General features: G+C 36.2%; 1 protein-coding gene across 1 annotated transcript in view; it reads left to right on the top strand.

Moving 5' to 3' along the window:
* Positions 1–27,303, top strand: part of TBC1D22A (TBC1 domain family member 22A) — a 140,993-nt gene that overhangs the window by 5,466 nt on the left and 108,224 nt on the right. Inside the window, exons 4-8 of the mRNA XM_058804668.1 lie at positions 219–398; positions 15,144–15,214; positions 19,330–19,458; positions 20,601–20,663; positions 26,257–26,371. Coding sequence (XP_058660651.1) covers positions 219–398; positions 15,144–15,214; positions 19,330–19,458; positions 20,601–20,663; positions 26,257–26,371 — 558 coding nt within the window. The remainder of the gene's footprint in view (positions 1–218; positions 399–15,143; positions 15,215–19,329; positions 19,459–20,600; positions 20,664–26,256; positions 26,372–27,303) is intronic.

Genomic DNA, 27,303 nt, shown 5'->3' with positions numbered 1-27,303 from the left:
ATTAATATGATCTCTAATGTATTTTAATTGTGGAATGCTGCTTCAAAGAGAAATGCTCCTTCTGCTAAATCCAAGTAATTTGAAGTCCAAACATCTGCTGTACTTGAGTTTGCATTTTCCAAAAACATAATTCTGTTTTAAATTTACAAATTAAATTCAACTGATTAGTAATCTTCTCACTAGCCAAGGCTAACTGCCATACTTCTTTTTCCCTTCAGATAATGCTAGTGAAAATTCTTCCATGCAGAGGTCACAGTCACTTCCACAAACTTGCATACCTCCCTTGGCAAGTGGAATGGCAGACTGCAGTACCTCAGTTACTCCTGCATTAACTGAGAGAGAAGCGTCTCGGCTGGACAAATTTAAGCAGCTCCTTGCTGGCCCAAATACAGATCTTGGTGAGTGTTTCTCATAGGACCTATGAATTACATCTAAACTATTCCTAAACTGTGGACTTTTCCTGTTTAATGTACTCTCCTGCCATATGGTTTGGTTAGGATGTCATCCTTTCAACATTGAAAATTGATCTTACAAAGGAAAGAATGAAATTGAAAGTTTGTAGCACTCCTGCTTTTAATAAGTGATTTGCATACATCCTACTGATATATATAGGGTGTTTGATGGGTTCTTGTTCTTTCTCACATTATTTCTTCCTAGCAGACTAATCTCTGTAGAAAAAAGCCCCTCAGTATAATTAGCTGTGTTTATTGTTAATGCCTAATAATGGAACAGCTTTGTATGGAAGTGTGATTTTCATGCCTGGAAATAAGTAGGAGTGACAAACGATGAGGCGTGTAAGTATTGCTGCTTGTCTGCTCTGAGCCTTCATGTTCACAGGCTGATACAGTGGTTCTGTGTCTCATCTGTGAATGCTGACAACAAGTCAATGGCAAAACAAATGTATTGTCAGATAACTTGACTGTTCCCTTTGTTTACTGGATTTTAGCTGCTGAATAGTCAATACAAGTGCCAAGAGGGTATCACAGAATCAAATGGCTTTGTATCCCAAGTGAGAATCTGAAGCAGGATTAGTACACTCCATTTGGAGAACTTGGTGATTAGGAGTTGAGGGCAAAATAATGGATAAGGAAAATGTCTTTAAGGTAGACCATTCCAGGAAGCTTAGAGAAAGAAGTAGAAATTGCATGTTTACAGTTCTTGAATTGATGCTCTCCTGCCTGGTCATTGTCATGAGGCTTCTTCAATGTAATACAGTCCAAGTTGTAGCTTTTATTTCTTTTTTTCCCATGCTGTGTCTTATTGTCAGATTGATGCTGGGGAAGTACAATTTTGGTAACTATAATAACTGCATGAGACTGAGCATTTCAGTGAGTTATAGGACATTCTTATGAAATGCAACTGTGAATAAAGGGAAATGTTAAAACATATTTTACATAAACTGGAAAGTGGTAATCAAATATTGCTTTTTAGCCCTTTGATCTATCAGATGTTGTGACCTTTGTGATTGTGACTGACATGGGAACTCGTAGCTTAAGAATGTTGTGATAGTGGAAATCTTGGTTATATCAGGTTGAAAAATCAGAGGAAAGACAGAATTCAGTTTAAACCTATCCATTTCACTTTTGCTGTCTATTTAGTTTAGAGTACTTTACCAGTAAATCAGATTTATGGATTAAAGTGAAATAATTTTAGAAGAAAATTTCCAGTCCTACTAGGAATGCAGTCACCCTGTCTGTGGTGAACTTAGTCAATATAAAACAAATGATATATATTTTTTTGCTATTGAACTTTATGAATCTCACCCTGAAATATATGTAAGAAAGTGAAATATGAATATGCTTCTTTGATATCAAAGTGTGAAAAATATCTAGTAAGCTCTCAATATTATTTCTTGTACAAACCACTAAATAATGCCTTTTCTACATCTGTAGATGTAGGAAGCTTGTTCTTTCTCTTGCTGTACAAACTGATAAGTACAGTTTGAAGTTGTGTGAATAGAATTTTATACCCAGTTATAATTTTTTTTAATGCAAATATTTTGACTTTTGTATCTGGAATATGTCCAATAGCACATATATCTATTTACAGGTAATACATTATAGTTTTAGTGAAAGAAATGGACTCGTTATTCATGACATGCCAGCTCTTGATGGTCATGAAGCTCTCAGGAGTAGATCATGTATGATAGTAGTGCTTGGACTGAATTCCTGGTATCTGTTAGGGAAAGTGTGTGTGCACATATATGCAAATATACATATGCTTATTGCTGTATGCACAGTTCATCAGAATCTGGTGGGTGCATGTATATATACATTTTTATGTATGCATTTTTGGAAGATGTTCGGTTTAGCTCTGTGCTACAGTGAAGGTTATGTTTAAAAAGTATTCTTGATTTATAATGACATCAGTAGCCTGGGAAAGTGTTACAGGTTGTGTGTGGTGGTGTGGTGGACTTTTTTGTTGGGGTGATTTTGTGCTGTTTGTTTTTTTTTTTTTTTTTTTTTTTTTTTCCCTGTTTTCTTCAGAGCAATACTGGAAATGTACTAAGGTAGAAGCTAGGCAGTAGGCTACAAGCTAAAATTTGTGGTGGGTAATATAGGAATAGGTGGCTTTTCTGGTGCAGATGGCTTATTCTGTCTGTGTGTGTGGGGGGTCATGTGGTATGTATATGTTTTGTGTTAGACCCACAAATAGTTGGGCTTTGTTTGTCACAGTGAATTAAGTTAGTAGGACATGGAGACATTTTTGTAAATATTTCTCTTAATTTCTGCAAGTATTAGGCTTGGTTTTGCTTGGAAGTAGAAGTAAACCGAAGTCAAGTATTTCTATTGTGTTTGTTTTCTTGGTATAGTTTCACATTTTGTTGAAATAGATTATGTAACAAGTCCTTTCAAAACAAAATAGAAGTAAGTTAATTTATGGAACTTGTAGCTACGTCATGCACATATTCTCTTATCATAACAAGAGAAATCAACATTGACTGTGAATGCAAAGTAATGCAAATGACCTTGAAATCCGTTGAGTCACACTTGAATAATTATCCTATAAAGATAGTGTAAAATGCAATTCTAGTTGTGTATGCTAACTAGAGGTGTGAAAGAGTGTGTTCTTTCACAAGAAAAATCTCAGTAAGATGAATTATGTGTATAAATTTGGAAGTGAAGGTTATTTTAGTAATTGGAAACCACTAGTAGATTTTGGAGTTGGGTTTGGTCCACAGGCTGGCTACTTTGAGCTCGTGGAAATAGGCAGTTACTGCAAGAAATGTGGGCTGGTAGAAGGAGCCTGTTGTAAGAAGCAGTTTGGTTGGATGGGGACTCGAGGAGTGACCCCTGTCATTTAGCTGGTAGTGAGATGTGTGGGTGCAGGTCAGGAAGCAGAGTGGGGCAGCTGGTAGGATGGCTGAGCTCAGGAGACAGCTGTGGGGTAGCTGTAGGGTCTGTTTGTCTGCATAGCTGCCCACTCCTGCTAGTGCATGCCAGCTTATTCAGCAGGAATAATTCACGGCGGTTTTATGCAATCATCCTGTGTTTATGCTTGACTTGCAGTCAGTTTGCTGCAGATTTGCTGAATTTCAGGTCTTGTCTTTCCTTGTAATGGACCTTGCATTACTAAGTGAAGATTGGCTTGCAGAATTTTTGCAAACAGTTGCTTGCTTTAACGGTGGGGGGAACAGAAATTTAACAAAGCAGTTTGGGGGTAGTATTTCTGAGAAGAAATTTTTCTTTCCTTCACAGACCATTTGTACATATTAGAGGAACAATACTGCTGTGTCTATCAGGTTTCCAATTAAAGTTTAATTCTTTTTGTCAAACTTGTGTTTTTTAGTTATCTTGTAAAATGTTTTAGGGAGATGTTTACTGTGCAAACACAATGTAAGCAATGTTGATAAAATCTGACAAAGCAACAAACAAGTTATTGCATACTTGCAACTTCAGCACAGCTGATGTATGATGGGTTACTAATATAAATTAAAAAATTAGCTGATAAAGGCATTAAGGAAGTGCTTTAATCTTCAGATGAACTATTTTTCTGGTTTTTTACACATATATGGCTAATTAGTATGTAATTGGATGTGAGAAATGTGTTTAAGTAAAATAAGAACCAGTGCTAAACCTGGTGTGCTCTGTTCTCTTCATTTAATAAAGCTTCAAAACATTGTATTGCTACCGTTATGCAGCATAACACATGTACTATTTCAGAGTCAAACCAAATAATTTCTAAAGTTGTAAAATTGTTTTGCATGTTAGAGTCACTTTTTTTCCTACTTAGTCATGACAAATCCCAAGCTGAATAAAATATGTTGAAATTTTAGCATACTACCTTGATAAAAATAATAGAAGGCCCTGTAAAAGCGCCCATGAGAATTGTGAAGTATTCCCATCTTAATTTTACTCCAGCTGCTGTACACATTCAAGAGCACTTTCCATGGTACTTTTTTAAAAACTCATCTATTTTTCTTCCTCCTTTTGACCAGATCTCAAAAAGGAAACCTTTTCAGAGAGTACTGGAGGCTGCTGAGTTGGGTGCTGTCTTTAGCTAGCCTTTTGCTATGGAAGTGGTGGATAATGTTATGAAGTCTTACAGAACTTGTAAAGAATAGCTGAACTTTGGATTTATCCAATGGTGGCAAAAACTAATTACATAATTTTACAGGATTTAAAATGCTGTAATCTCAGATTATTTTGTAACAATAGGTGGTTGTCTCTTTGTGCTATAATAAAAGAATTCAAGAGTGGTTCTCTGGAGATTAAATTCAGAAAGAAAACATGTTAGATATCATGTTAGATATCTCTTTTCCCCATCACAGCAGTCTTCTGTATTGTTGCAGCAACTTGAAATAGGATTTTCCTATTCATGGTCACATCCATTGTAGATTTATATTAAACCTGATCTAACATGGCTCATAAATCTAGTATTCTGTAACCAGTCTGTTATGTCCTATAAAATTGCTTGCCAAACTGGTGCTATTGAAGAGTTTCAATAACTTTACAAAATGCATTAATTGAAATGAGCTTGATTAATTTTGTTCCCAGCTTCATTAATTTATCTGCACTAAGCTACACAGTGATTTATCTCTGTGCTCCTGGTACATCCATGTAATTTAGAATTTTAATGCCCCCTACAGCTGTGAATTACTTGTAGTTGATCCTGTGAGCACCTATTCTTCTTTCAGTTTGTTGATATATAGTATAAAGTTAACATGTGTCCTACTGCTGCTTCATGTGATGTGCTGTTAGTCATATCTGTCTTTTCAAATTATTATCACCAAAAGGTGTCCTCTCTAATGCTTGTTCTGTTCTAGTTAGCTTTTTATCTACAAAATGTGCTTTCCTATTTAGCTAATAAAAAAGATTATTAACCAGGCAGTATTGTACCAATAGATTTTGTAATATCTTTTTTTATTAATTCAGAGTCTCCTGAAAGAAATGAATGTTAAATATCCATTATTTATTCCCTTTTTAGTTACTTGTTGCAGGATTAGTATTTTGTCTTCCCGTTTTCTGTGGGTTGGTCTCATAACTTGTATTTTCCTTTAATAGTAAGCATTTATTCTGATTACTGCTCTGGTGGAATATTTCAATCTAAAGATATTAATTTATGATTTTTCATTGTAACTAGATGATAATAGATTCTTGAAACAATTTTGAGAAGATTTTGCATAGTTTGTTTCTTCAGGATGCATTTCTCTTCCTTTGTTAAGATTGACATAGTAGTTCCAGACCTGTGCTGATTCTGGCGATTGCTCCAGTTTGGGTGCAGGACCTTACACTTGCCCTTGTAGAATTTCATGGGGTTTGCCTTGGCCCTCCTCTCCAGCCTGTCCAAGTCTCCCTGGATGGGATGTGCTCCTTCCAACAAATCCACTGTGTCACAGCTTGGTGTCATCTGCCAGCTTGCTGAGTGTGCACTCAGTCCCTCTGTCAGTGTCATCGAGGAAGACACTAAATGGCATTGGCCCCACTGTGGGCCTTTGTGGGACACCACTTGTTACTGGCTTCCACTTGGAGCTGGCTTCCTCTTGGAGCAACTCTTTGGATAAGGAACTGACAACAAATATCTCCAGTTTTAGTGGCAAGGATGTTGTGGGGGACTGTATCAAAGGCTTGCAGAAGAACTGTAGTTTAGTTTTAGATTAATATTGTTTTTTAACAAGGACTTGTTAATTTTGACTTGAGGGAAGACTCCTTACTCTTATGTGTTCCAAACACCACCTATCATTGATTTAAGTTTTTATTGAGGGGAAAAAAAGAGAGTAAGACCAGCTGCAGCTCCTGTTAACAAGCAAGATAATCGTTCTCTTTTCTCAGTTCTGAAAAAGGAGCCTGTCACCTAAAGCTTTACCTTTTTTTTTTTTTGTCAAGAGTTTTGGTATTCAAGTATGACTCAAATTAATAAATGGGTAAGAGGCATTGTGAACTACACAGGTGAGCCTAGTTCTGAGGTTCTGGACTTCTTGTCTATAAATAGGAGATCTATGGGATTTTTGTTAGTATCAGAATAGCTTAGAGGCTAAGCTGTTTCTTTTTGTATGGATGTCCACAGGGAACATTTCAGGTTAAAACTATTGATCTGTTCAAAAAGAAGTGTGCTCTTAGCACAGTCCTTAAAACTCCTATGTTATACTCATGGCTCCATTAATGAAGAGTGGAGTTCTGTACTGTGTCTTTTCCCAAGTGGATTTGGATGTAGAGAACTACAGTGGGACCCCTAAGTTCAGTTGATGTGAAGGGGTTACTGTTAAAAAAACCCCAAACACTAAATTCTCATTCAAATTTCTGTGTACATAGAAAAATTGCCATGGTAGTTACAACTAACTGATCATCATAAAAGAAAAGAGTTAGCATTCTACTCCTGATTACAAGACTGGTTAATTAAAAGGGGTTTTTTGTGTCTGTTAAAGTTTTAGCAGAATTTTTAGGAGATCATTGCACTGAGTTCTGATCAGGTGTTCAAAAACAGTCTGTGAGTCTTAGCCATGTGGTGAACAATACCGTGAAGAGGGGTATTTTAGTCTGGATGAACTGGGAGGAAGAGAAGTATTACATGATGAAGTGTTCTTGTAGTTTTTGTGTTTGTATGGCTGTTTATTGGTTTGTTTTTGGTGTGCCATCTCCCTTCCTTACCTGAGAGCATCGTGAAAGCTGAACTTAACACTTTGTGAAACCTGTATTATCCAGTAAAATACATGGGTGAGAAGGTCAGTGTTCCCTCTTGAAGTCATAGACTGAGGGAGCAGCTTTGCCTCTTCGCATGATGTTTTGCAGACTTGGTGGCATGGGTGGGACTTTAGCAGGAATGTCACCAACAAGACTACTGAGAACTGTGAACATGCTGTGTGTCCTGAAGCTTTTGAGCATCAAGATCAGCAATGTGCATGTTGTCATGAGTGGCACAGCTTGTAAATCAGTTTACAAAGGCTCAAGGAAGTATAATTAATCCTTTAGGTTTTCTTGCCAACATCTCTTTCACTATTAATAATGTTGGAACATAAGTCATTGTTACTTCATTAGCAGCATGCCCAGAACTGGAAGAAGTACATAAAACTTGTCTGGGATGGTAAACACAGTGGAGCAAGTTTCACTGTGTATGTCTGTGCTGTGCTACCTCCCTGTTGCATATTATTGGTTAGGTTTGCCCTCATGTGTGTTTTAGCCACAATGGACAATTACTCTGGATGTGATGTATATTTGCAGTTAACTGAGAAAAACTTACATGGATTAGAGGTTAAGGGCTGGCCTTATACAGGAATTTGATATAATAGAACCTATAGTAAAGCTAAACTAAATAATACTTCCAGTGCAACCACTGAAGTGAAGACTCATAATCAAATCTTTAAGAGCTGCCTTTTTTTTAACATTCAGAATAGGGTATAAAAAGTTTTCCCTTAGTTGTACATGAAAAGTTAGAAACTGTTTCAATGGCATTAGTGTAAAAATAAAAACAGTTGATATTGCACAGAATTTGGATGTTTTGGGAGAACTATGAGAAACAACATCTGCTGCTGCCACAGTTGTTCTCCATTACTTTTCATTTACATCACTGGATCACTGGCTTCGTATGTTGCAGGTCTTGGCAATTTCAATATTCTTCTTTTTGCCTTAGTTTTCCTAATCACTTGCTTTCTTGTACCTTGTAAAACCAACCTCATCTGCTTCTGTTTCTGACTTCTTATGTAAAGTAGCAGACAGGATGTACTTTCCTACTCTTTTCTAGCAAAGGCTCTGAAAAGGATCTTACCCTGTATTTACAAAGGTGGATTGGACTTTATTTCCTGTTTCTGCAGCATTCAGAATAATTTTTTGTTCCATTGAGAAGATTAAGGGCAGTGTTTGATTAAAAAAAAAAAAAATTAATGAAGTGCCTAACAGAGCTATTATTCATTTTGAAAACCAGTTGCTGTGGTTGCCATAGTAATAACAAGCTCTGTATTAAAGTTATTTTCTATATGTACTGCCTGTATTATAACGTGCTGTTGGGGGAGCTGCAGTTCTGTGCATCTCTGTTTTTGAAAGAATTTTCCAGCTTTTTATAGTTAAAATATCCAATGAATTTATGTTGTAGGAACATAAAACTTGTAAATCTAGTTTATCATATCTATCATGGAGTTGCTCATGCAGGCCATGACTTCATGTAGCCATGTATAGTAATATCAATGAAATAACAGCTGTATCAAAAATGAATAATACATACAGAGAAATTTGAACTCCTTTAATATTTCTTATTTCTTATATATTTGTAATGGGTAGAATGATTAGCTTGTAGTTTCAAGAAAAATACTTGTCAACTTGGTTGTTTGGCCTCGTGTTTTAGGTGTAGTGGATAATAACTCCAGTAATTGCTTGTACAGTTAAAAGCTGGCAAACTAATGGCATGTTTTCTTTGTAAAATTCTCCATGAAATATTTATGGAATATAAGAAGTCTTTAAATCTAAATGCAGTTAAAGGATAGTCCTAAGATTTGTTAGAACAATTGCTTTAAACTTTTTCTTTCTCAAAAAGAGGAAATGTATCTGGAAATGTACTGTAGTAAGCCAGATCAAATTTTTTCCTAAATTAAATTAATCATATTAATTTGAAGCATTTTCATACCACATTATACCTTCATAATAAAATATCCTAAAGCAATGTTTCTGTGAAGAGTAACTGCTGTCTCCTAAGCAGAAGTGATAGTTGGCTAGGAGGAGCAAATTGAGATACTTTTTGTCTAAAATCTATGGGGATTTATAAAGTCTTTCATACATTGGTCACAGAATTGGTTACAGAATTATGTCAAGTAATGAGGCAGCTGAAAAACAGACTAACAATTGGGGTTTAAACTGTTTTTCAGAAAGTATCCTTTTAGTTTGAGAAAGAGTTCACAGACAGGGTTTTACAGGTACTGTTTTTGATCTGGCTTATTTCAGCTCGTTCTTTGCTCATTCTTTTAAAAAGTGATTGTGTCTGTAATTAGAATGTTTACAAGTGCTCATTTTCAAAATAATTGTTCTGGAAGTTTAGGAAAACATTATTTGTATTGAAACAAGAATATTTTTGCAGTACTTTCTTGATTGAAAATGTGTGTCTGATTTGTAGGTGCTATTAATACTCTTTTGTAGAAGGTCTGTGCTTGGGAACATGCTCAGTGACTCAAAACTAGGATGTCTAATTCCTTGGGAAATCTACCAGGGGAAGGAGTTGCTCTAATGACAATGCATTGATGTTACGCTTTGACTAGGGAGAAAGTAATTTAATTAATTATGAAACTATTTGTCATTGGCTGAAATATTACAAAGTTCATAAAATAGTTTGGGTTGGAAGGGACCCTTAAGACATCTAGTTCAATACCCATGCAATTAGCAGGGACAAATTCAACTAGATCAGGTTGCTCTGAGACCCTCACCCAGACATGGGATATTCACAACTCCTCTGGGCAACCTGTGCCTGTGTTTCACCATCTTCACTGTAAAAAATTTCTTCCTTACATCTAGTCTGAAGCTACTGTCTTTCAGATTAAAATCATTACCCCTTGTCACATCAAAACAGATGCTGACAAAAAGTCTGTCCCCATTTTTCTTATAAGCTCCCTTTAAGTATTGAAAGGCCACAACAATGCTGCCCAGAGCTTTTTCTTTTCCAGGCTGAACAACTCCAACTCTCTCAGCCTGTCTTTATAGGAGAGGTGATCCAGCTGATGCCACAAGCTAAACAGTTTCCTTTAATGAAAGTTCTTCATGGTGCAAATACAGCTAGATACACACATAATACAGGGTGACAATTTTATTAGTCTAACAAATTAGCATACGAGAAATCATCCAATTAGAAGAACAGTTAAGTAATCTCCCTTTTGTTTCTGCCCCCCACTGAAGCTGCCCCTAGCTTCTAAACCCCCATTTTTATGGATATAATACATAGTGACAAAGTAGTGGTTCACACTATAGAGGGAAGACTAAATAAGATTCCAGGAAGGTTAGCTTATTGTTCCATAATTTAGTTAATGGGGTAGGAAAAGTAACTATAGTTAGTTGAGGAGCTATATAACTATATAGTAGTAGTCTACAGAGCTACAACTATATGGAAAATATAAAAAACCCAAAAATCTGTTTAGCATTACAGCCCCTGATCATCTTCATGGCCCTCTGGACTCACTCTAAAAGGTCCACTCTAAAAATATCTTTCTCTTACTGATGAATGTAGAGCTGGATGCAGCACTCCATGCCCACCTGGAGGTCTCACCAAAGAGTAGTAGAGGGGGCAGAATTACCACCCTTGACCTGCTGGCCATGCTGCTTTTTGATGACACGTTTGGCTTTTTCACCTGTCCAGCCTCTCGTCCACCAGTACCCACCAGTCCTTCTCCCATGTGTATTGCCCTAATCCCTTATCCCCTGGCCTGTAGTGATACTGGTTGGTTGCCCCAGCCCACATGCAGGACTTTTCAGTTGTTCTTGTTAAACCTGATGACATTCCCATGATCCCACTTCAACTTGTCCAAGTCCCTCTGGAATGGCATCCCAGCTCTCAGCTGTGTCAGCCACACCACTCAGCTCAGGGTCACTGTAAATTTGCTCAGGGTGCACTTGATCCCACAGTATGTGTCACCAACACAGAATGATACTGGGCTCAGTCTGGGCTCCTGAGGGGCACCACTCTTCCCTGATTTCCAGCTCGACCATTACTCCCTGGATGTGCTCATTCAAGCAATTCTTCATTCACCAAAGAGTCCATCCATCAAATCCACTTCTGTCTCCAATATAGAGAAGGATTTTGTGGGGGACCATGTCAAAGGCTTTACAGAAGTCTAAATAGATGACACCTGTAAAGCCTTTCCTTGTCCACTGATTAGTCACTCCATTGTAGAAGGCCTAAGTGCTGCTCAGGCAGGACTTGTTCTGGTCAGCTGTGCTGGCTGTCCAAATCACATCACTGTCCTGCCTTCACAGAGCTTCTAGGAAGGTCTGTTCCATAATCTTCCCAGGCACAAAAGTGAGGCTGACCAATCAGTAGTTTCCAGGGCCCTCTTTTTTTAAAAAATTAAGTCTCTAAGGTAACCTGAGAACTGGAATGTGAGTATTTCAATTACATGTGGTTATTTGATTTTTAGGAACTCACCTGTTGAGTAATTTGTAAGAATAAAGCCCATCTTAAAGACTGTAATAGAGACGCTGTAAAATTTAGTTATGTATGTCTAATAAAATGCACATGTAATTAATGTATTTTAACAGCAGTATTAGAATTTAGCTTCACTGTCAGTCTTTTATGTATGTCTAAAATGGTACTCTTGTGTATATGCTTTAATTTTTTTTCCTCTTCACCAGAAGCATTTTTATTTTATGTTATATTAACATTAGTCTAAGCCTTCCAGGAATAACTTTGGTCCTGCTGTTGTAATTGCTGTTGGATAGGGCAGGGTCCTTTGTTTTCTTTCCTCTTGTTTTGGTGATGAACCATCAGAGGAAAGCATAATGTGATTTGATGCTTTAGCAGTAGTGTCATGCAGGGGTCAGACTGTGTGCTTTTGGGGTTTGCTACTCTACCTGATAAGAATTCTGGCCCCTTTGAGTTTTACTGTGTGCTCTTTGTCACTGGCAAAATAGTAGTTGAGGTCACTGAGGTGAGAAGTTAGGCTGGAATTCTCTGTGTTTTTTGGATTAGTCTGGGATCCTGGAAATTCAGAAGGCTATGATATAGGACAGCAGTCAGTGTGAAGAAATAGAACTATCACATACCCAGGGCTAATGGTTTGTGATGGAATTGACTTAACTCTCAGTTGTGCAATCATCTGTCTTACAGTCCTCTGTCCTGAAAGCAATTACTGTACCACTTATGAAAGCAAAACCAGAAACAAAAGCCTTGAGAAAGTTCAGAAGGATGGCATGACAACAGAGCAGAGTAGGTTATTAAATGCAATAGAAGGTTATTAAATACAATCCAAAAGGTAAAGTTCTGTGTCAAATAAGGAGAGCAGAGCAGAATATAAATCCTGTCAGGCCAAATGAATGGAAGCATTTCTAAATGAGAGTTTGAGAAACAACTTGGAAACATATAAAAACTAGCTTTAAATGTTTTTCTCAGATATGTTGGGAGAAGGAGCATTGCTGAAGATTTTGTGGGCCCAGCAGACAATCTAGGTGTAAAAAGAGCTCCCAGAGAGGATAAGGCAGTGGCAAAGCAATGTAAATAATTGTGTTCAGCATGGAAGAATGTAGGGATGTATTCACTCCCAAATCTTACATGATGGATAAATAGAGAATCTGTTTCAAATAAGTGTTATGTTGTAAAAAACCACATCATTTGTCCCTGGTTTTCATTTCCATGACCAGTGCTGAGATTTCCTTCCAGAAAGAGCAGTCCTTTTGAGCCCACTCCCATCATGTGTGTTTCTGTTTGAAATTACATGATAGCCCAAGCTATCCCTAATCAAAGGAAGTGTATGTTCATTGCAGAATAGCATCAGGAGGGGAGGGAGGGAAAATCAGCTGTGTTCCAATTTGCTTTTGCATTTTCTATCTTTGGTCTTAAATGAGTTACTTAAAAGTAAGTGGAATTTTTATACTGGGTGATTTGGGATGATCTGTCACTCAATCATATGCTTCACATTTCTGATTGTGACAGCAGATCTGCATGTTTTCCTTTTTTATACTTACTTTACATGTGCTGTTTTCAGAGGTTGGGATCCGTGTTTGTGCATGGATTTCTATTCAGGTGAGTTAAGGGTGGAGCAAAAATATGGAAAGGTGAAAGATTAGAGTGGGTTCGGTGGGTATAGAGTTGAGAATTGACAACTGTGTTGCTGAGTTACAATTTATTTTCTATTTTCTTCATATACTAACTACATAGTTTGTAAATGGTATGATTGTGCATAAAGGTAGCCAAAACTTGAAACTTGAGCAAAATGATTGTGTAGGGAAATAATAAACTAATGCACAAGATAAGTTTTCATTCAGCCCGGACACAAATAGATTAGACCCAGTAAAGCATATTTGTTCATAAATACTGCACAAGGACAAGTAGAGCAAGAATATGCACAGCTGGAGGTTTTGCTTTTGAAGACTTGAGCTTTCATTGGTATTAAAACAACTGGAGCTAACTGTCATGCTTTGGGGTGGAAGGGAAATACATATATGTATAATTTGTAGATTGTTTCATTAAGGTAGATATCTCTTTTTTGTTGTTTTTGTTCATAAACTATACGAAATACTGGTTTTCTACTCTTGTTCCTATTATATGTTTATTCTGACCAGTTCCTGCCTTTCTGGCTTTTAGAGGAATATAACCAGTGGTACTGTGACTTATGCTGTAGTGCTTGGTATGGTGTGGATTTACTTGGAATCAGATCATGGGTGGAATTGCAGAAGTGGTGGGGGCTGCAAGCCAATGCTAAAGCTGCTTGGAGGCTGGGCAAACTCCCTGGGCTGTGGAGAGCTACTGTAGGTGATGTGAGAAATTGCTGTATGTAACAAACCACAGTGTGAGAAGCTGACACAAGCTGTAGATGGCACCCTATGGTATGCCTGGATTTCACAAGTAGGAATTTCACAAGGAGGAATTGTGTGAGAGGTGCCCAAACAGTGCCATTGTATGGAGAGAAGCACTGAGAGGTCACTTAGGGAAGTGCAGTGTTACAAGTCCAATGGTGCCTGATAATCATTTCAGAAATTCCATATTTAGGTATAGCAGTAGCAAAACTGGGACCAGGAAGGGAAGAAATAATTGGAGTGATTTGTTAAATGGGGCAGAGAAAAGGAAGTAGAAGCATGCTGGAAAAAGAAGATCAAAAAATGGGAAACGGGGTTAAGGGATGTTACCAGCTGCTGTCTGGGGTTCGTGTTGGGCAGCTTGTGCATGATGATCACAGCTGGAGTATGACAATAAATTAAAATTCTTTCAGTTGCTTATTGCACCTTTTCTCATTGAATCCTTGTGTTTGCAGTGATGGCATACTCATAACAAAGTGTATTTGTTGTGCCAGCCTGTGACTTCTTGAATTTATCTCTTAATCTGTCTGTTTTGTCTGACAAGTTCTACTTTCTGTTTTTGTTTTTTTTTGCAACTTTGGTTCACACTGGACTCTAGCAGTGTCATATTTTTCTAATGTTACTGATCCTTAGGTAATTTTTTTTATTCTTCCAATGCCTCTCAACTCCTTGAGAGGAAGGATAAGGGGGAAATTTATTGTGAACTGTGAAATTTCTTGGGGTTATGTGTATAAGCATGCTTTCATGCTTCCTCCATCCATGCATATTTAGTGTGCAGAAGTACTGTGAACTTCTTAATGTTTTTTGAAAGCATATACTGCTGCCCCTTATTTTGTGCAGACTTTAATAATATTACAACTGTTTTACCTGCTTTGATACAATATATTTCTTTCACATGTATCTCAAAAATATTTGGAAGAATAATACATTTATGTAGTAGGTTGCCAACTGTGACTATATAAGGCATGTATACTAAACAGTAATGCTGAGAAATACTCCAGAGAGTTACCTTATCACACTCAGTACCTACTACCATAGGTGTCCCTATGGATAGCAATTATCCAGTATTTTATTAATTCATTAGGATTGCCCTATATTTCTGTAATCACTGGATTTTCTAAGAAGACCATTGTTGTGAACGCCTTTATGCTAATTTGAATGTATCTGTGTATGTAAATTGGTAGTAATTTCCTTGCTTCTCATGAAACCATTGTGTTTTAATAGATGAATTGAGAAAATTGAGTTGGTCTGGCATTCCCAAACGGGTTCGTCCAATTGCATGGAAGCTTCTTTCAGTAAGTTGTGGTTTTTTTTATTTTATTCTTCCTTTGCATTTAGTACTAATAGTTTTTTCAGGCATTGCAAATGATTTTGTATGAATTGTAATCCATCAGTGATGGCTGGAAATGTGTCTTGTGCTGAATTGTAATGGAAGCTATGTTCTTTTACTCAGTTTCAGGATTAATCTATCAAATTGAAAGGAGGGGGATGAGAAGTAGTAGTAAATCATGCCAGCTGTATATCTTTATTTTTCAGCCTGGCTGTCTGTGAAAGAAGGGCTCGTGATAACAGTGGCTTCTTTCAACCAGTTTTGATGGAATGTTGGAGAGTTCAAAGACAAGTACATTCTTGACAGTTTTCTGGAAAACAGACACACAGTAGGGAAAGCAAAGACTATCAGCGTCCTACGAAGGGCTTCATTCTGACTTCACATTAAAGTAACTGCAAGAAAGGATTAACACTGTAGTGAGGAAAAGCAGTGATAGCATCTATAGGTGTTTTTGGCTGATTCTTCTGTAGTGCTTTATGATGAACAATTCTGAACCACTGTGTCAATTGCGTTGTGGCATTGGCTCTCCTGATGTCAGACCTGTGAGGCAGTTCAGAGACAACCTCAATAAAAGCCTAATCCCTTTTTTGTGGTGTGAGTGTTTGGCTGGCTGAGCACTCTTCTCCTTCCCTATGGCCAGAGGGTATTGCAATGGCTGTAGCTTGGGAGTAGGTTGGCTGAAGTGCCATGGAGGTGTTTCAGTTGGGCATGTGGGAGAAGCTTGTGGAAATATGTGATTCACTGGGTTTGGTGTTATAGAATAGGATTTTTTTCATCTTGGTGTTTGCACTATGTTTAAAAAGGTTCTTCTGCAAAAATGCAGTTCTTCATAAAGGTATTTTTCATGTCTATCTTTTCAGCTATAATGCTTGTGATGACAACTAGTTAAGCATTTTAGCTGTTATTTGTCTGCCTGTGGTTGGGAGAAAGTTTATGAGGATGTTTGTATAAAAAAGAAGCAGAATTCTCATGATGTCTGCTCTCCAGAGACTGTGAAAGACACTTTCTCAACAAATCTTTGTGCATTTAAGAACTGTTTAAAATTCTGAATTATACACACACACCAGTTTAGCACTATCGAATTTCTCAGAGAGTAGACTTAAATAGCTTTGCTTTTTATAGAATAATTCTGTAGGGAATGCAAAGTATTTACTTCAGATTGACACTGATTTCCAGTGACTGAAAGAGTCTTTCTTGTTGATGAGTTCTACTAAATTTGCAGCTTAGTTCCTTCTAATGCTAAATGAAGATGCAGTTTAATGGTGGATATTCAAATATCCTGCTGTAATTGAAATTAAACATGGAGCTTACAATTTATTTTAGTTCTGTTTCCAAAGCTATATGTGATTTTGCTTGTAAAAAAGGCATTTTTTTTTCTCTTGAAGTTTAGGATGTCTGTTTAAAAATTTTAAAAAGTAAGAAAAATTATGACTAACTCAAAGTTGACTTTGAAATGTAGTAAGCTAAAGCATAAGCATTTTAAGTTCTGAATCAGAAGACTGACAGTAGGGTTTAGAGAGTTGGAGTTATGCAAATTATAAAAATATAAAATGAGCTGACTCCTCTTGCTTTCTTGTAAGAGCATAGGCTTTCCTGGTGCTTTAACTTAAATCCAGAAGTTGATTTTAATTTAGCATTCCTGGTTCAGAGAATGCCTAAGTGTAGAGTTCTCTTGTTCTGTTGCCTTAACAATTCCAGAATCTATTTCAGTTCAATTTGCAAATTCATCTTGCCTTATCTCTGCAAAAACCTGCTTTCAGGTTACATTTTTTGTAGTTTATCAATTAATTGGATTTTTTTTTTTGAGTAAGGGTTTTATGAAACTGGCTTTTTTGTTTGTTTTTTTCTACCTCCAAATGGCAATATTTTGAAAATTCTTAGCTTTTCTCAGGTAAGTAAGTCCTGCTGTGATTTCTTATCTATTATGTGGCCCTCATTTAGTACGTTTTGGAAACTCAAAGACAAGTCTTTTAGTAATCATTACTTTTCTATAATGTAAGGCAGCATTTTCTTTCATCTTCTTTCCCAAGTGGGAAAGAAAAGTGCTTTCAGTTTTTTGATCATAAGCTCCACCATGCTTTTCTGGTGGTGACCTACTGTTAATGTCCCAGGTAAGGGGGACTAATAAGGATAATCCCAGGGCGTGTTTAAAGCCAGGCTGAGTGGAGCTCGGAGCAACCTGGTCTAGTGGGAGGGGGGTTGCAGCTAGGTGATCTTTAAGGTCCTTTCCAACACAAACCATTTTATGATTCTATACAGTCACCAGGAGCTCCTGGGGAAATAAGTGTTCATAAAAATCAAGTGACATTTTGGTTAAAGATTTGTTGCAATACTGAAAAAAAAACCCAGACAACTGAAGAAACCAAAGCATGTTATGGTTTTATGTTTGTTTCACAGTTATTAAAAGTCTTATTTAAAAAGCCCAGACTTAATTTTTTCTCAGGTAACAGAGTATACTTGGTGCTAACTGAGGCAGATGATGATTGTTTTGTTTGTAAAACCAGCATAGAAATTGGAATTCTAAAAATATAACTTAAGAAATGGATCAGTTATTTGTTACATAGCCAGGATGGTAATAATGTTAACAAGTGTTTGATGAAGACTGTTTTTCACTATAATACTCTGTTGATGTTATGCATGTCTACTGGTAACAACATATAGTAAAAAAAGGCATGATTTATTTTTAATATATAGCTAAAGTGTTAAGCACACTGTACCTAAACAGCAAGAGCTGTAGAGGCTCTCTTCTCTTTTGAACAACAAAACCAAAGATATGTTTACAAAAGCCTTTGGAGGAAATTAATGAATAAACAGATTAAACTCTCCACCAATTTATTCTCTGCTGATACGTTGCAAGCCTTCCCAACTTTTAAAAATAAAACCTAATTTGTAAAGGGAACAGGAAACATGACATGTGGAATTGAAAGATTAGTTCAGTCTTTGAAACAGAATAATGGCAAAAAGACTTGCTGAGAAAGTATCGGTGTGCTTCAAACAGTCACATTTGATTTAAAAAATGAATTATTTTCTAAAGCAACCAAATAAGATATCCTACAGGGATGAAACCACTACTGTTGAGAATAAATGGGAACACTACTGTTGAGAAGAAATAAATTTTATTCAGTAAAATTATTGAATAAATTCAATATTTAACACAAAACACTGGGATAGGATATTAAATGTCAGACAAAGTCTTTAGGAAAAAGTGAAGCTGGTGAGGTTTGAAGTACTTGGAGTCAAACACAAGTCTGTATATCTTAAAGAAATTCTTTTCGCCAAAGAAAGTACCTCTTAAGGTATTTGAAATGTAATATGGCTTGTATACTTATTCTCCTGTCATTATAAATGAAGTAATTAAAGTGTACAGGAATAACATTTTTAATACTTTTAATATAGTATAATAGAATTGTATGGGTTGGGAAGGACCTTTAAGGCTGTGTAGTCCAACCATAAGCTCAGCCCTGCCAAGTCCACCACTAAACCATGTCCCTAGGGCCAATCTGTGTGTCTTTTACTGCCTCAGGGATGGTGACTCAGCCACTTCCTTGGGCAGCCTGTTCCAGTGCTTGATAATCCTTTCCATGAAGAAGTTTTTCCTAGTATTAAATCTAGGCCTCCCTTGCTAATGTATATAATGCCTACTTAAAGGCAATTGAGTTAATACACAGTGTTTAAAAATTTAATAAAATTGCTCCAGTACTGGCCACATAGAAATTAAGGAACTTTCATGTTATTAAAGTTACCTAAACTTATTTATTTAAGCTTTTCTCCTCCAAAATCAATACCATTTTAGTGTTTTTGATGAGAAATTGCATTTTGCAGAAAGAAAAAAAAAAGAAAAAAAAAAAGAAAAAAAAAAAGAAAAAAAAAAGCAGCTGTTTTTATGAGATGTTTGTATCTGAACTTTTATAGGAGTTGGAGGGATTAGAAAAAATAGTTTAGTAAAGGATTATTTAGATTTGTGTGGGAGTACTTGGCACTGCATCAGTTTGTTAGAACTCTTATCACATGTAATCAAATGCCAGCAGTGCTTTTTGTAAGGCAAAGAATAATGTCTTTATAATTTCACTGTTTTTTCAGGGCTATCTTCCTGCAAACGTGGACCGAAGAGAAAGCACTTTACAAAGAAAACGCAAAGAGTATTTTGCATTTGTTGAACAATACTATGATTCCAGAAATGATGAAAACCACCAAGATACCTACAGACAGGTAGAGCACCTGATTGAATTGACCTTTATCTACAGAACACCTTCTAAAGGACTTAAAGATTCTTTTTGAACTTTGGTGTTGTTTTTCTCTGTTTCTTTAATCTTATCAGATAGACAGCCCTCTAATAATTTTCCTAAATTTTAGAAGAAAAATATGAAGTAGTTTTCATCTGAAATTCAAAATAGTGGATTTCTTTTAATGTTAGCATTAGTGTTGCCATGGTTTTCTGTTTAAAAATAGTTGCATTTTCAAATCTTTCATCTCCTGCTCAAACCCTCTTTCAAATAAGTGAAGATGGACAGGGAAGGTACAATGGTGACTGTTTCTTAATGGCTCCAAACTTCTGCATAAGAAGCTGAGACTGGATATGATGTGCAACATAAATAAACATAGGGTGTCAAACTTTCACAGTCACCCAGATAAGGAGATAACTTTTCTTCAAGTTTTGTATTGAAATGAGTAGTTTGTAACACTGAACAATGATACTTTAGCCTTCCTTGGGACAGAAGAAGCTACGATGTTTCTTTCAGCTTCAAGACTAATCTTTACTAAGAAGAAGTATGTAGCATCACTAATACAAGGCTTGTGAGTAGAAGACAAAATCATCACTTGAGCACTCTGTTGCATAAAAGTCCTTTGTGAAGTTTGGAAAAAAACTTTAGGAATACTGGTATTTTTGTGCTCTCTTCTTGATTGTCAAGTATGTTAAATAGGTCTAAACCCTTCTTTCACCTTTGGACATTTGGACTTGATGATATTACAGGCCTTTTCCATTCTTAATGATTCTATAATAGTGGCAGTTGAATGTGACTTTGGAGAAGTAGTAGTATTGTTTTACTCATAATTACCCTAAGGTCATGAGTATTGCCAATATGATAATAATTTGCAAATAATTAAAATGTGATGTAAGGATCCTAGAATGTGAATACAAATATGTGTTTTTAAATTTTGCTTAATTGAAAGATTAACGTAAAGATTTGGCTGTACATTTGGAAATACAGTAAAAATCCATGTTATCCCAAATGTAATGAAACAATGGAATTACAACTAATAGTGTAAACCAATGGAATTGTTTTAAGTATCATGTTGCTTAGAAAGTGTGCTGTTGGTTCCTTTTACAGTATTCTTCTTTGTCTAATTAGATCCACATAGATATACCACGCATGAGTCCTGAAGTTTTAAGACTTCAGCCCAAAGTAACAGAGGTAAGAATGATATATTTTCTTTTTTTTAGAGGAAACATTTTTTTAATGAATCTGATATCACAGTTTGATTATTAATTGATTTCATTACACTTGCTATTTTGACTTCAGAACATGCTTAAAGACGTAAAAAAAAAAAGGACATATAAGTAGAGGTTAAGAATAGCAGTGCAAGTATGAGTCATAAAAGCAAAGGCAGCTCATTAATTTCCTGTATTGAATCTGTCAGGTTTTTATTGTGGTCTTGTGCCCTTGAGGGTTTTTCCCCCCTTTTTTTCCTTTTTATGTATTTTGTTAATATTGTGTTTCTTAAGTAATCCAGAGCACAGTCCTTTGGTTCCATGTATTTGTCAAAATCATTTAAGGTCTGAAGTTCTTAGAGTGTTCCAGTTGGGAAGTTCTCCTTTTTGAATTTGTAGCAGGGCTGGTTTGAGTGCCTTATCTGATTTTGCATCCTTGGAAGTTTTGTATGTTGAGTACACAATTTAAATTGTTTTACTAATATTATAACTATAAAAAATTAATGTAAATATATAATAATGTGATTAATGGTAAATGTATTAATCAAATTGGCCTATATTGTTGGGGAATTGAATCTCATAGGGACTTTTCATTTTGATGTATATAGATCATAAATAGCATTGATGGTGTGGATTAACCTTTTTCAATTATTTAATTTAACTCTCCAACTTACTCTCTTTTCTAATGGTTCTAGTTAGACCTTCAAATGTATTGCCATGAAGCTTCTGTTCATACAATTACAGATCCAAATAGAACATAATCTGGTTGTTCATTATGAGAACTTAAATGCAGAACTAGCTTTCATTTGGTTTTCCATTGTTTAAACAATTATTTGTTTAATGGCAGTGCTCTTCCACACTTTGGAGAATTGGTTTGAAGAAATAGCCTAGTACAGTGTTTCAAAAGAAAAGCCTATAAATATAGGGCTGTCCCCCTGCTTTCTGCACAGTGGTGTTTTACCTGGGCTGTTCTAGGGATGGATCGAGGAGTAGGATAAATACAATCAAGGGACAGTAACAAAGCAATACTGGCAAGAAATTATTAAATAAATTAATTAGATCAGGGCTACTGAGAGAATGGGCTTGCATCTGTCTTTTACTCTCTCTGTGATCTTAACCAAACTCTACTTACTTAATGCCATTGTAAAAAAGGGTCATACCACCCAATTTCTCCAATGTTTCTTTCTCTTGCTTTCTGAGTTTCTGGAGACCTACCATAGCACCATTAAATCCCTCAGGCCCCACAGGGATCCTTTCTTCCTCCCAAGGGCTCTTGCAGATAGGATGTGTTGTTCCCAGAGCTAATTTTACTAGAGAGAGAGAAGATGATGCTGGTCTCTGGTGAGCAACAGTCACTCCCACCTTTTTAAGGTGAGACTGCAAGGGTTATAAAGAGGAGAGGGGAATCAGAGTGAAGGTCAAAGACAGGTTTTAAAGGATAACACTATGTGCAAAACCATTGTTGTGGATATTACGGTGAGTTTTGTACATACTTCTGATGCTGCAAAGGTTTAGGGCAATGATACCACTACTGGTAAGAATGTCCCATAGAATAAGATGTAGAGACTGTAGTTGACAGAACTGGATAAAAGCACTGGTTAAAGCTTCAGAAACTCAGTACATCTATAAACCTCACAATCTCCTGACTTAAATTTTCAAATGCTGCTATTCCAAGACTTTTGCTCTTCTTGGTGCTATCAGTCTCTGTTGCCAAAGAGCTTTTAATTAGAGTTAATAAGGCTGTTTTAATTTCTTATCTGATCTCAGAGTTTGGTTTCTGTAATAAAATGTTGCAGTTTAGAACAAGATATTTTGAATCTGATGTGCTGAAATAACTAGTTATTATGTGTTTCTTTTAAAATCAGTTTAAAGTGTTTCTTTTTTATGGGAGTTGAATGGATCCTGGGTGAGGAGAAGGCAGTGTTGGAGCAAGGATTTAAAGGACTAAAAATGACTTAGTAGTGTTCCTGGAAAAGGAGAATTAAAGAGTGGGAGGTGATCTTTCATATAGTGCGGTCAAGTTATTTTAAAGATTAATCAATTTTGTTGCAACTAAATAATAAGTAGCTAATAGACTGGTCTAATTTATTATCTTTTCTTACTTTAACTGTATTTTGTTGAAATGGAAAGCACATGGCTGTGTACTTCCCATCTATGCTTGCATATTATGCATAATAGTTTCAAGAAAACTGCACAATTTAAAATAGTTTAAATTTTGTCCTCCCTCTCTTTTTTTTTTTTCCTTTCCCTCCTCTACTTAGAAAACAAAAAGCAAATTTTCAAAAGCTTTTGAATTAAGGCTTTGGAGGTTTTAAAGTTCCTCTGAGGTGGGAAAACCCACAAGTAATTCAAACCTTCATTTAAGCTGATGGATTCTTTTCTTTATGTATATGAATATAATTCTTGCTGTAATTATGAATGAGAATCAAATTCAAAAGAGAATAATAGATTGGTAATGACATCTCATGAGATGTAGTGTCTCATAGTAGGAAAATAATTCCAGTTTTTGTTGCTGGTTTGGAAATCAAGAAGGGATCCTTTTGGGAAAGTGACCTTTTTGATGAGTCCCATTTGAATACAGTCATGAGTGTTGTATAGAAACTTAAACCAGCCTGCTGTTCAGGTTTTCAGTGTTCATTTTATTGATTCAAAACAGTAAGTGAAACTTTATGAAAATGGATAGGAAACTGAAAATGCTATTCAGTGTGTATTTCAGCATTTTTGATTGGAAGTATTTGGGGATATTAAAGCTGATGTGCCTTCACGAAGTGGTGCTTCCTGCTCAAAAATATAACACCTCCCCTGCCCCCTCACCACCCCAAACAAAGGCAAATACCACCGCCTCATACCTGGATTTTAAAAACATTTTAAAATGCATAGGCTTCTGAACTTGCAGTGTAAACTGTATCTTGTCAGGTTCTGAGTAAATGAAAGGTTGGTGGTACAAATTTGTGAATGGTTTGACTTCAGACATGCCTTCATGAAAAAACACCATGTTTATAGTTTCTGCAGTGGGTATTTTGATGGATTGTTCTTACTGAGTTTGGTTGGTTGTTGACTGTGCATATTTTGTAGCCCCATCACACCATGAGTTTTTTATTTAGCCTAGTGCATAACCCTGTTCTGCATTCTGCAATTGCTACTTTAATAGGTTTCTCTAGTCAGCTCATTTAGAAAGTTGTTTGAATTTGCAGTATGTTAAACATGTCCTTTTTCAGAAGTGAAACACAGAATGATAACTCTCATAATACTGAGAAACTACTGTTGCTGAAAGTAGAAGTGGCAATGGACAGAGGCAGCAGAGTAGCTGTGAGCTAACTAACCTTGCTAGATTGGCAGTTTTCCAGTAATACTAAAAATATTACATAAACAGCTTTAATTTCATCAGGGTATGATTACATGAAATGTAAAAGCATGTTGTAAATGACTGAGTGTAAAATCTTTATACAGTTATTGACAGACAGTGAAACACCACTGGCTATTCCCTAAGGGGCAGAGGTTGGTGTTTTGTTTTTTTTTGGTTTAATATGCAGCTGTTGTTAAAATGCATGAGGTGACAGAACTAGTACCAAGAATTTGTAGCTAAAGGAAAGAGCATCTTGGCTAACGGAAACAAGAGGCTTTTATAGAGGATTTGCTAATAAATACTTCCCTTTTTGCCTAATCTCTAAAATCACACTGCACAAAAACTGACTCTCAATTGGGGTTGTAATGGATCAGATGTGAGCTGTCTTAAGATTTGTTTTTCAGTGCCCACCAAAACTTTTTTGTATTTACTGTTGTTGACTGTCTCTCCTGTTCTGTGAATTTTCAGCCAGGGAAACAAAATCTGGAGAACAGTTGACTCCTGAAAGAAAGCCTGTAGGAGAAGGATAGATGTTGATATTGAGACTTGTTTTCAAAGCAAAAGATGCAAATATTTTTCAGCTTCAGGTAACTTATGTGGAAGCCTGTGATGGGAATTTCAAGCACCAGGATGTGAGTCCTTTATGCTAAGACCTTTCCTTACGTAAAAACAACTCCAAGAGGATTTTTAAAATAATGAGTCTTTATTTAAAATTGAATTAAAACAATCAGCTTATTAATCTAAAAAAAACTTAAAGTGAGATTGAATATGAATAATCCTGACTTCACAAATAAACTTCTTCCACCTATTACATCCTTTCAGGGCAGGTCCTTCACTGGCTTTCTTGAAGCCTGAGTGTTCATTGACTTCTGGAGATGAGGCAAACCACAGAATCCTTTGGTTCCTTCCAAAATGTCTCCTCCTTTTATTACTGAGGCTGGATCTGAAGAGCAGTATAGTTTGTGCTCTCATGAATGAGCAAATATTCTTTTGTTGCAGAAGATTATATATCCCTGATTGCATGGCTGTAGTTAGGACAAAGCATGTAGCAGCTTTCACTCTGCTGCTTATTTGCAGTCTTTCAAAGGCACATAATATCTTCAGAAGCAAATAGTTGAGCCAAGATACAGCCTGTTACAGACCTAAATGGAGTCAGAAAAAAGTTCTCTAATTTCTGTGCTCTCTTCTCTTCTCACACTGAGATATAATTTGGCCTCATGAGCTTTTGCAGATCCTAAACTTCAGTTACAGATACCTAAGCTTCAGTTTATGGAATTGAGAGGGTGAAGTTCTGTGATACAGCAGGCAGTTGCCTGTAGAAACATTTCCTGATTGTTTCAGGTTTTTTATTGACTAGTATGCAGATGCCTGGAATGTAAAATTTCACACTGGAGTATTAGGCAAGCTTAACTTTCATGGAACCTCTTTTCATGGGCATGTTATTAAAAAAATCTAAACTATATCAAGTCTTTCTTTCTGTTACTTACGGATAAATAGAATATTTAGTAGGATACTTTTTTCAAAGAGATGAAAAATTATGGGAAGATAATTTCATATTTCTTTCCCTTGAGAAAAGAGGAATTTTGTATTCCTGGAAAAGCTCCAGTGAATAAGAGCCACTTTGTATTAACTACTCTAACTGAATTATACACTAGGCTGGTTTTAACATGTGCTAATACCTTGAAGATGCTTCCTTTTGAAGAACTGAGAAACTTACATAGCATTGGGAGTTGGTTATGAATACCAGTGTTCATTTATGCTTTTGTATGCATGGTTTTTATGCTACTTAACTCCATGATACGAAGTTTATCTGCAAGGATATTTTCAACATCCTCATGAGGGGAGGCAGATGGGCAGGTACCAATCTCTTCACTCCCAGGACCAGTGACAAGACTCAAAGAAATGGCACAAAGCTGAGTTGGGGAGGTTTGGGTTGGATATCAGGAACAGGCTTTTCACTCCAAGAGTGGTTGAACCCTGGAGCAGGCTCCCCAGGGAAATGGTCACAGCACCAGCCTGACAGAGTTCAAAAAGTATTTGCCAGTGCTCTCAGGCACATGGGGTGATTCCTGGGGTGTCCTGTACAGGGCCAGGAGTTGGACTTGGTGGTCATGATGGGTCCTTTTCAACTCTGTAATTCTGTGATGTTATGATAATTTACAAGTGTTATGTTTAAAATGTGCTTATCACTTGTTAAATTAAATTGCTGGTTTCTTTAACTCTTTTTCAGATCTTTGAAAGAATTTTGTTTATCTGGGCAATACGTCATCCAGCCAGTGGATATGTTCAGGGCATAAATGACCTTGTTACTCCTTTTTTTGTAGTCTTCGTTTGTGAATACATAGGTAAGATTTGTCTTAATACTGAATTATGAATTAGTATCGGTTTTGAAGCATCATTTTTGTTTTTATCTAACAGTTTGGATGAGCTAATCAAAGCATAATTTGATACATGAATTTTATCATAAATGTTTGTAATTATAAATCTGTATTGCTTTAAATATATACTGAGAAGCAACCAGATTTTGAGTAGTCAGTGATGTTCAGGAGCCATCTTGATTTCTACTCAAGAAGTCTTCACTGTTTTATTTTCTCTTCTCAGTCATGGTTTTTTTGAAAACTTTATTTTCTACATGTGAACTGTACAACAGCAACAAAACAAAAAACGCCTACCCTGCAGAAAAAAAAAACACACTAAAGCAAAAAAAGTCACACATGAAACATGGATATTTTAAAATCAGTTGTGGGGAAATTGAAATCAAGGGAACCTATTAAACTGCATCTGTGACTGAAATAATGGCATCCTGGAATTAAGGTCTGAAAAGTAAGACGACAGTAATCAAATTTCTCTGGTTAAGAACTCTGCTCTTCTGAGACTTACAGCATTGGTAACAATGGTAGTGTCAACAACTCCATTTGTGCTGAGATTTTTGCTTTATGTGTGAATATACTTTTGAAAAAATAAGCAACTTAGACATGGGTTAAATCTTAAATTTACAGGTTTATGTTTAAGTTGTTATAAGCATTATGAGAATGATGGACTATTAACAATAAGTCATTAGTAACTTGGGTATAACTATGGGTATAAAAGGTAAGGTTTAACAGTAAAAATGATAATGTTAATCTGCTTTGAATTGAAATTGTTTTCCTTGTACTTGTGTTTATCATACACACATACAGTGAGAATTTAAGTGTGGTATATGTAAACTTGAGCAATGTATTGTCTTGCTACTTCAGTGGGGCTACCTGCAGTGGATTCTTCCTACCTTGTCTGTGCC

The sequence above is a fragment of the Ammospiza caudacuta genome, chromosome 5, assembly GCF_027887145.1.
Source record: "Ammospiza caudacuta isolate bAmmCau1 chromosome 5, bAmmCau1.pri, whole genome shotgun sequence".
NCBI lineage: Eukaryota > Metazoa > Chordata > Aves > Passeriformes > Passerellidae > Ammospiza > Ammospiza caudacuta.
This window is presented reverse-complemented; position numbering and strand designations above follow the sequence as displayed.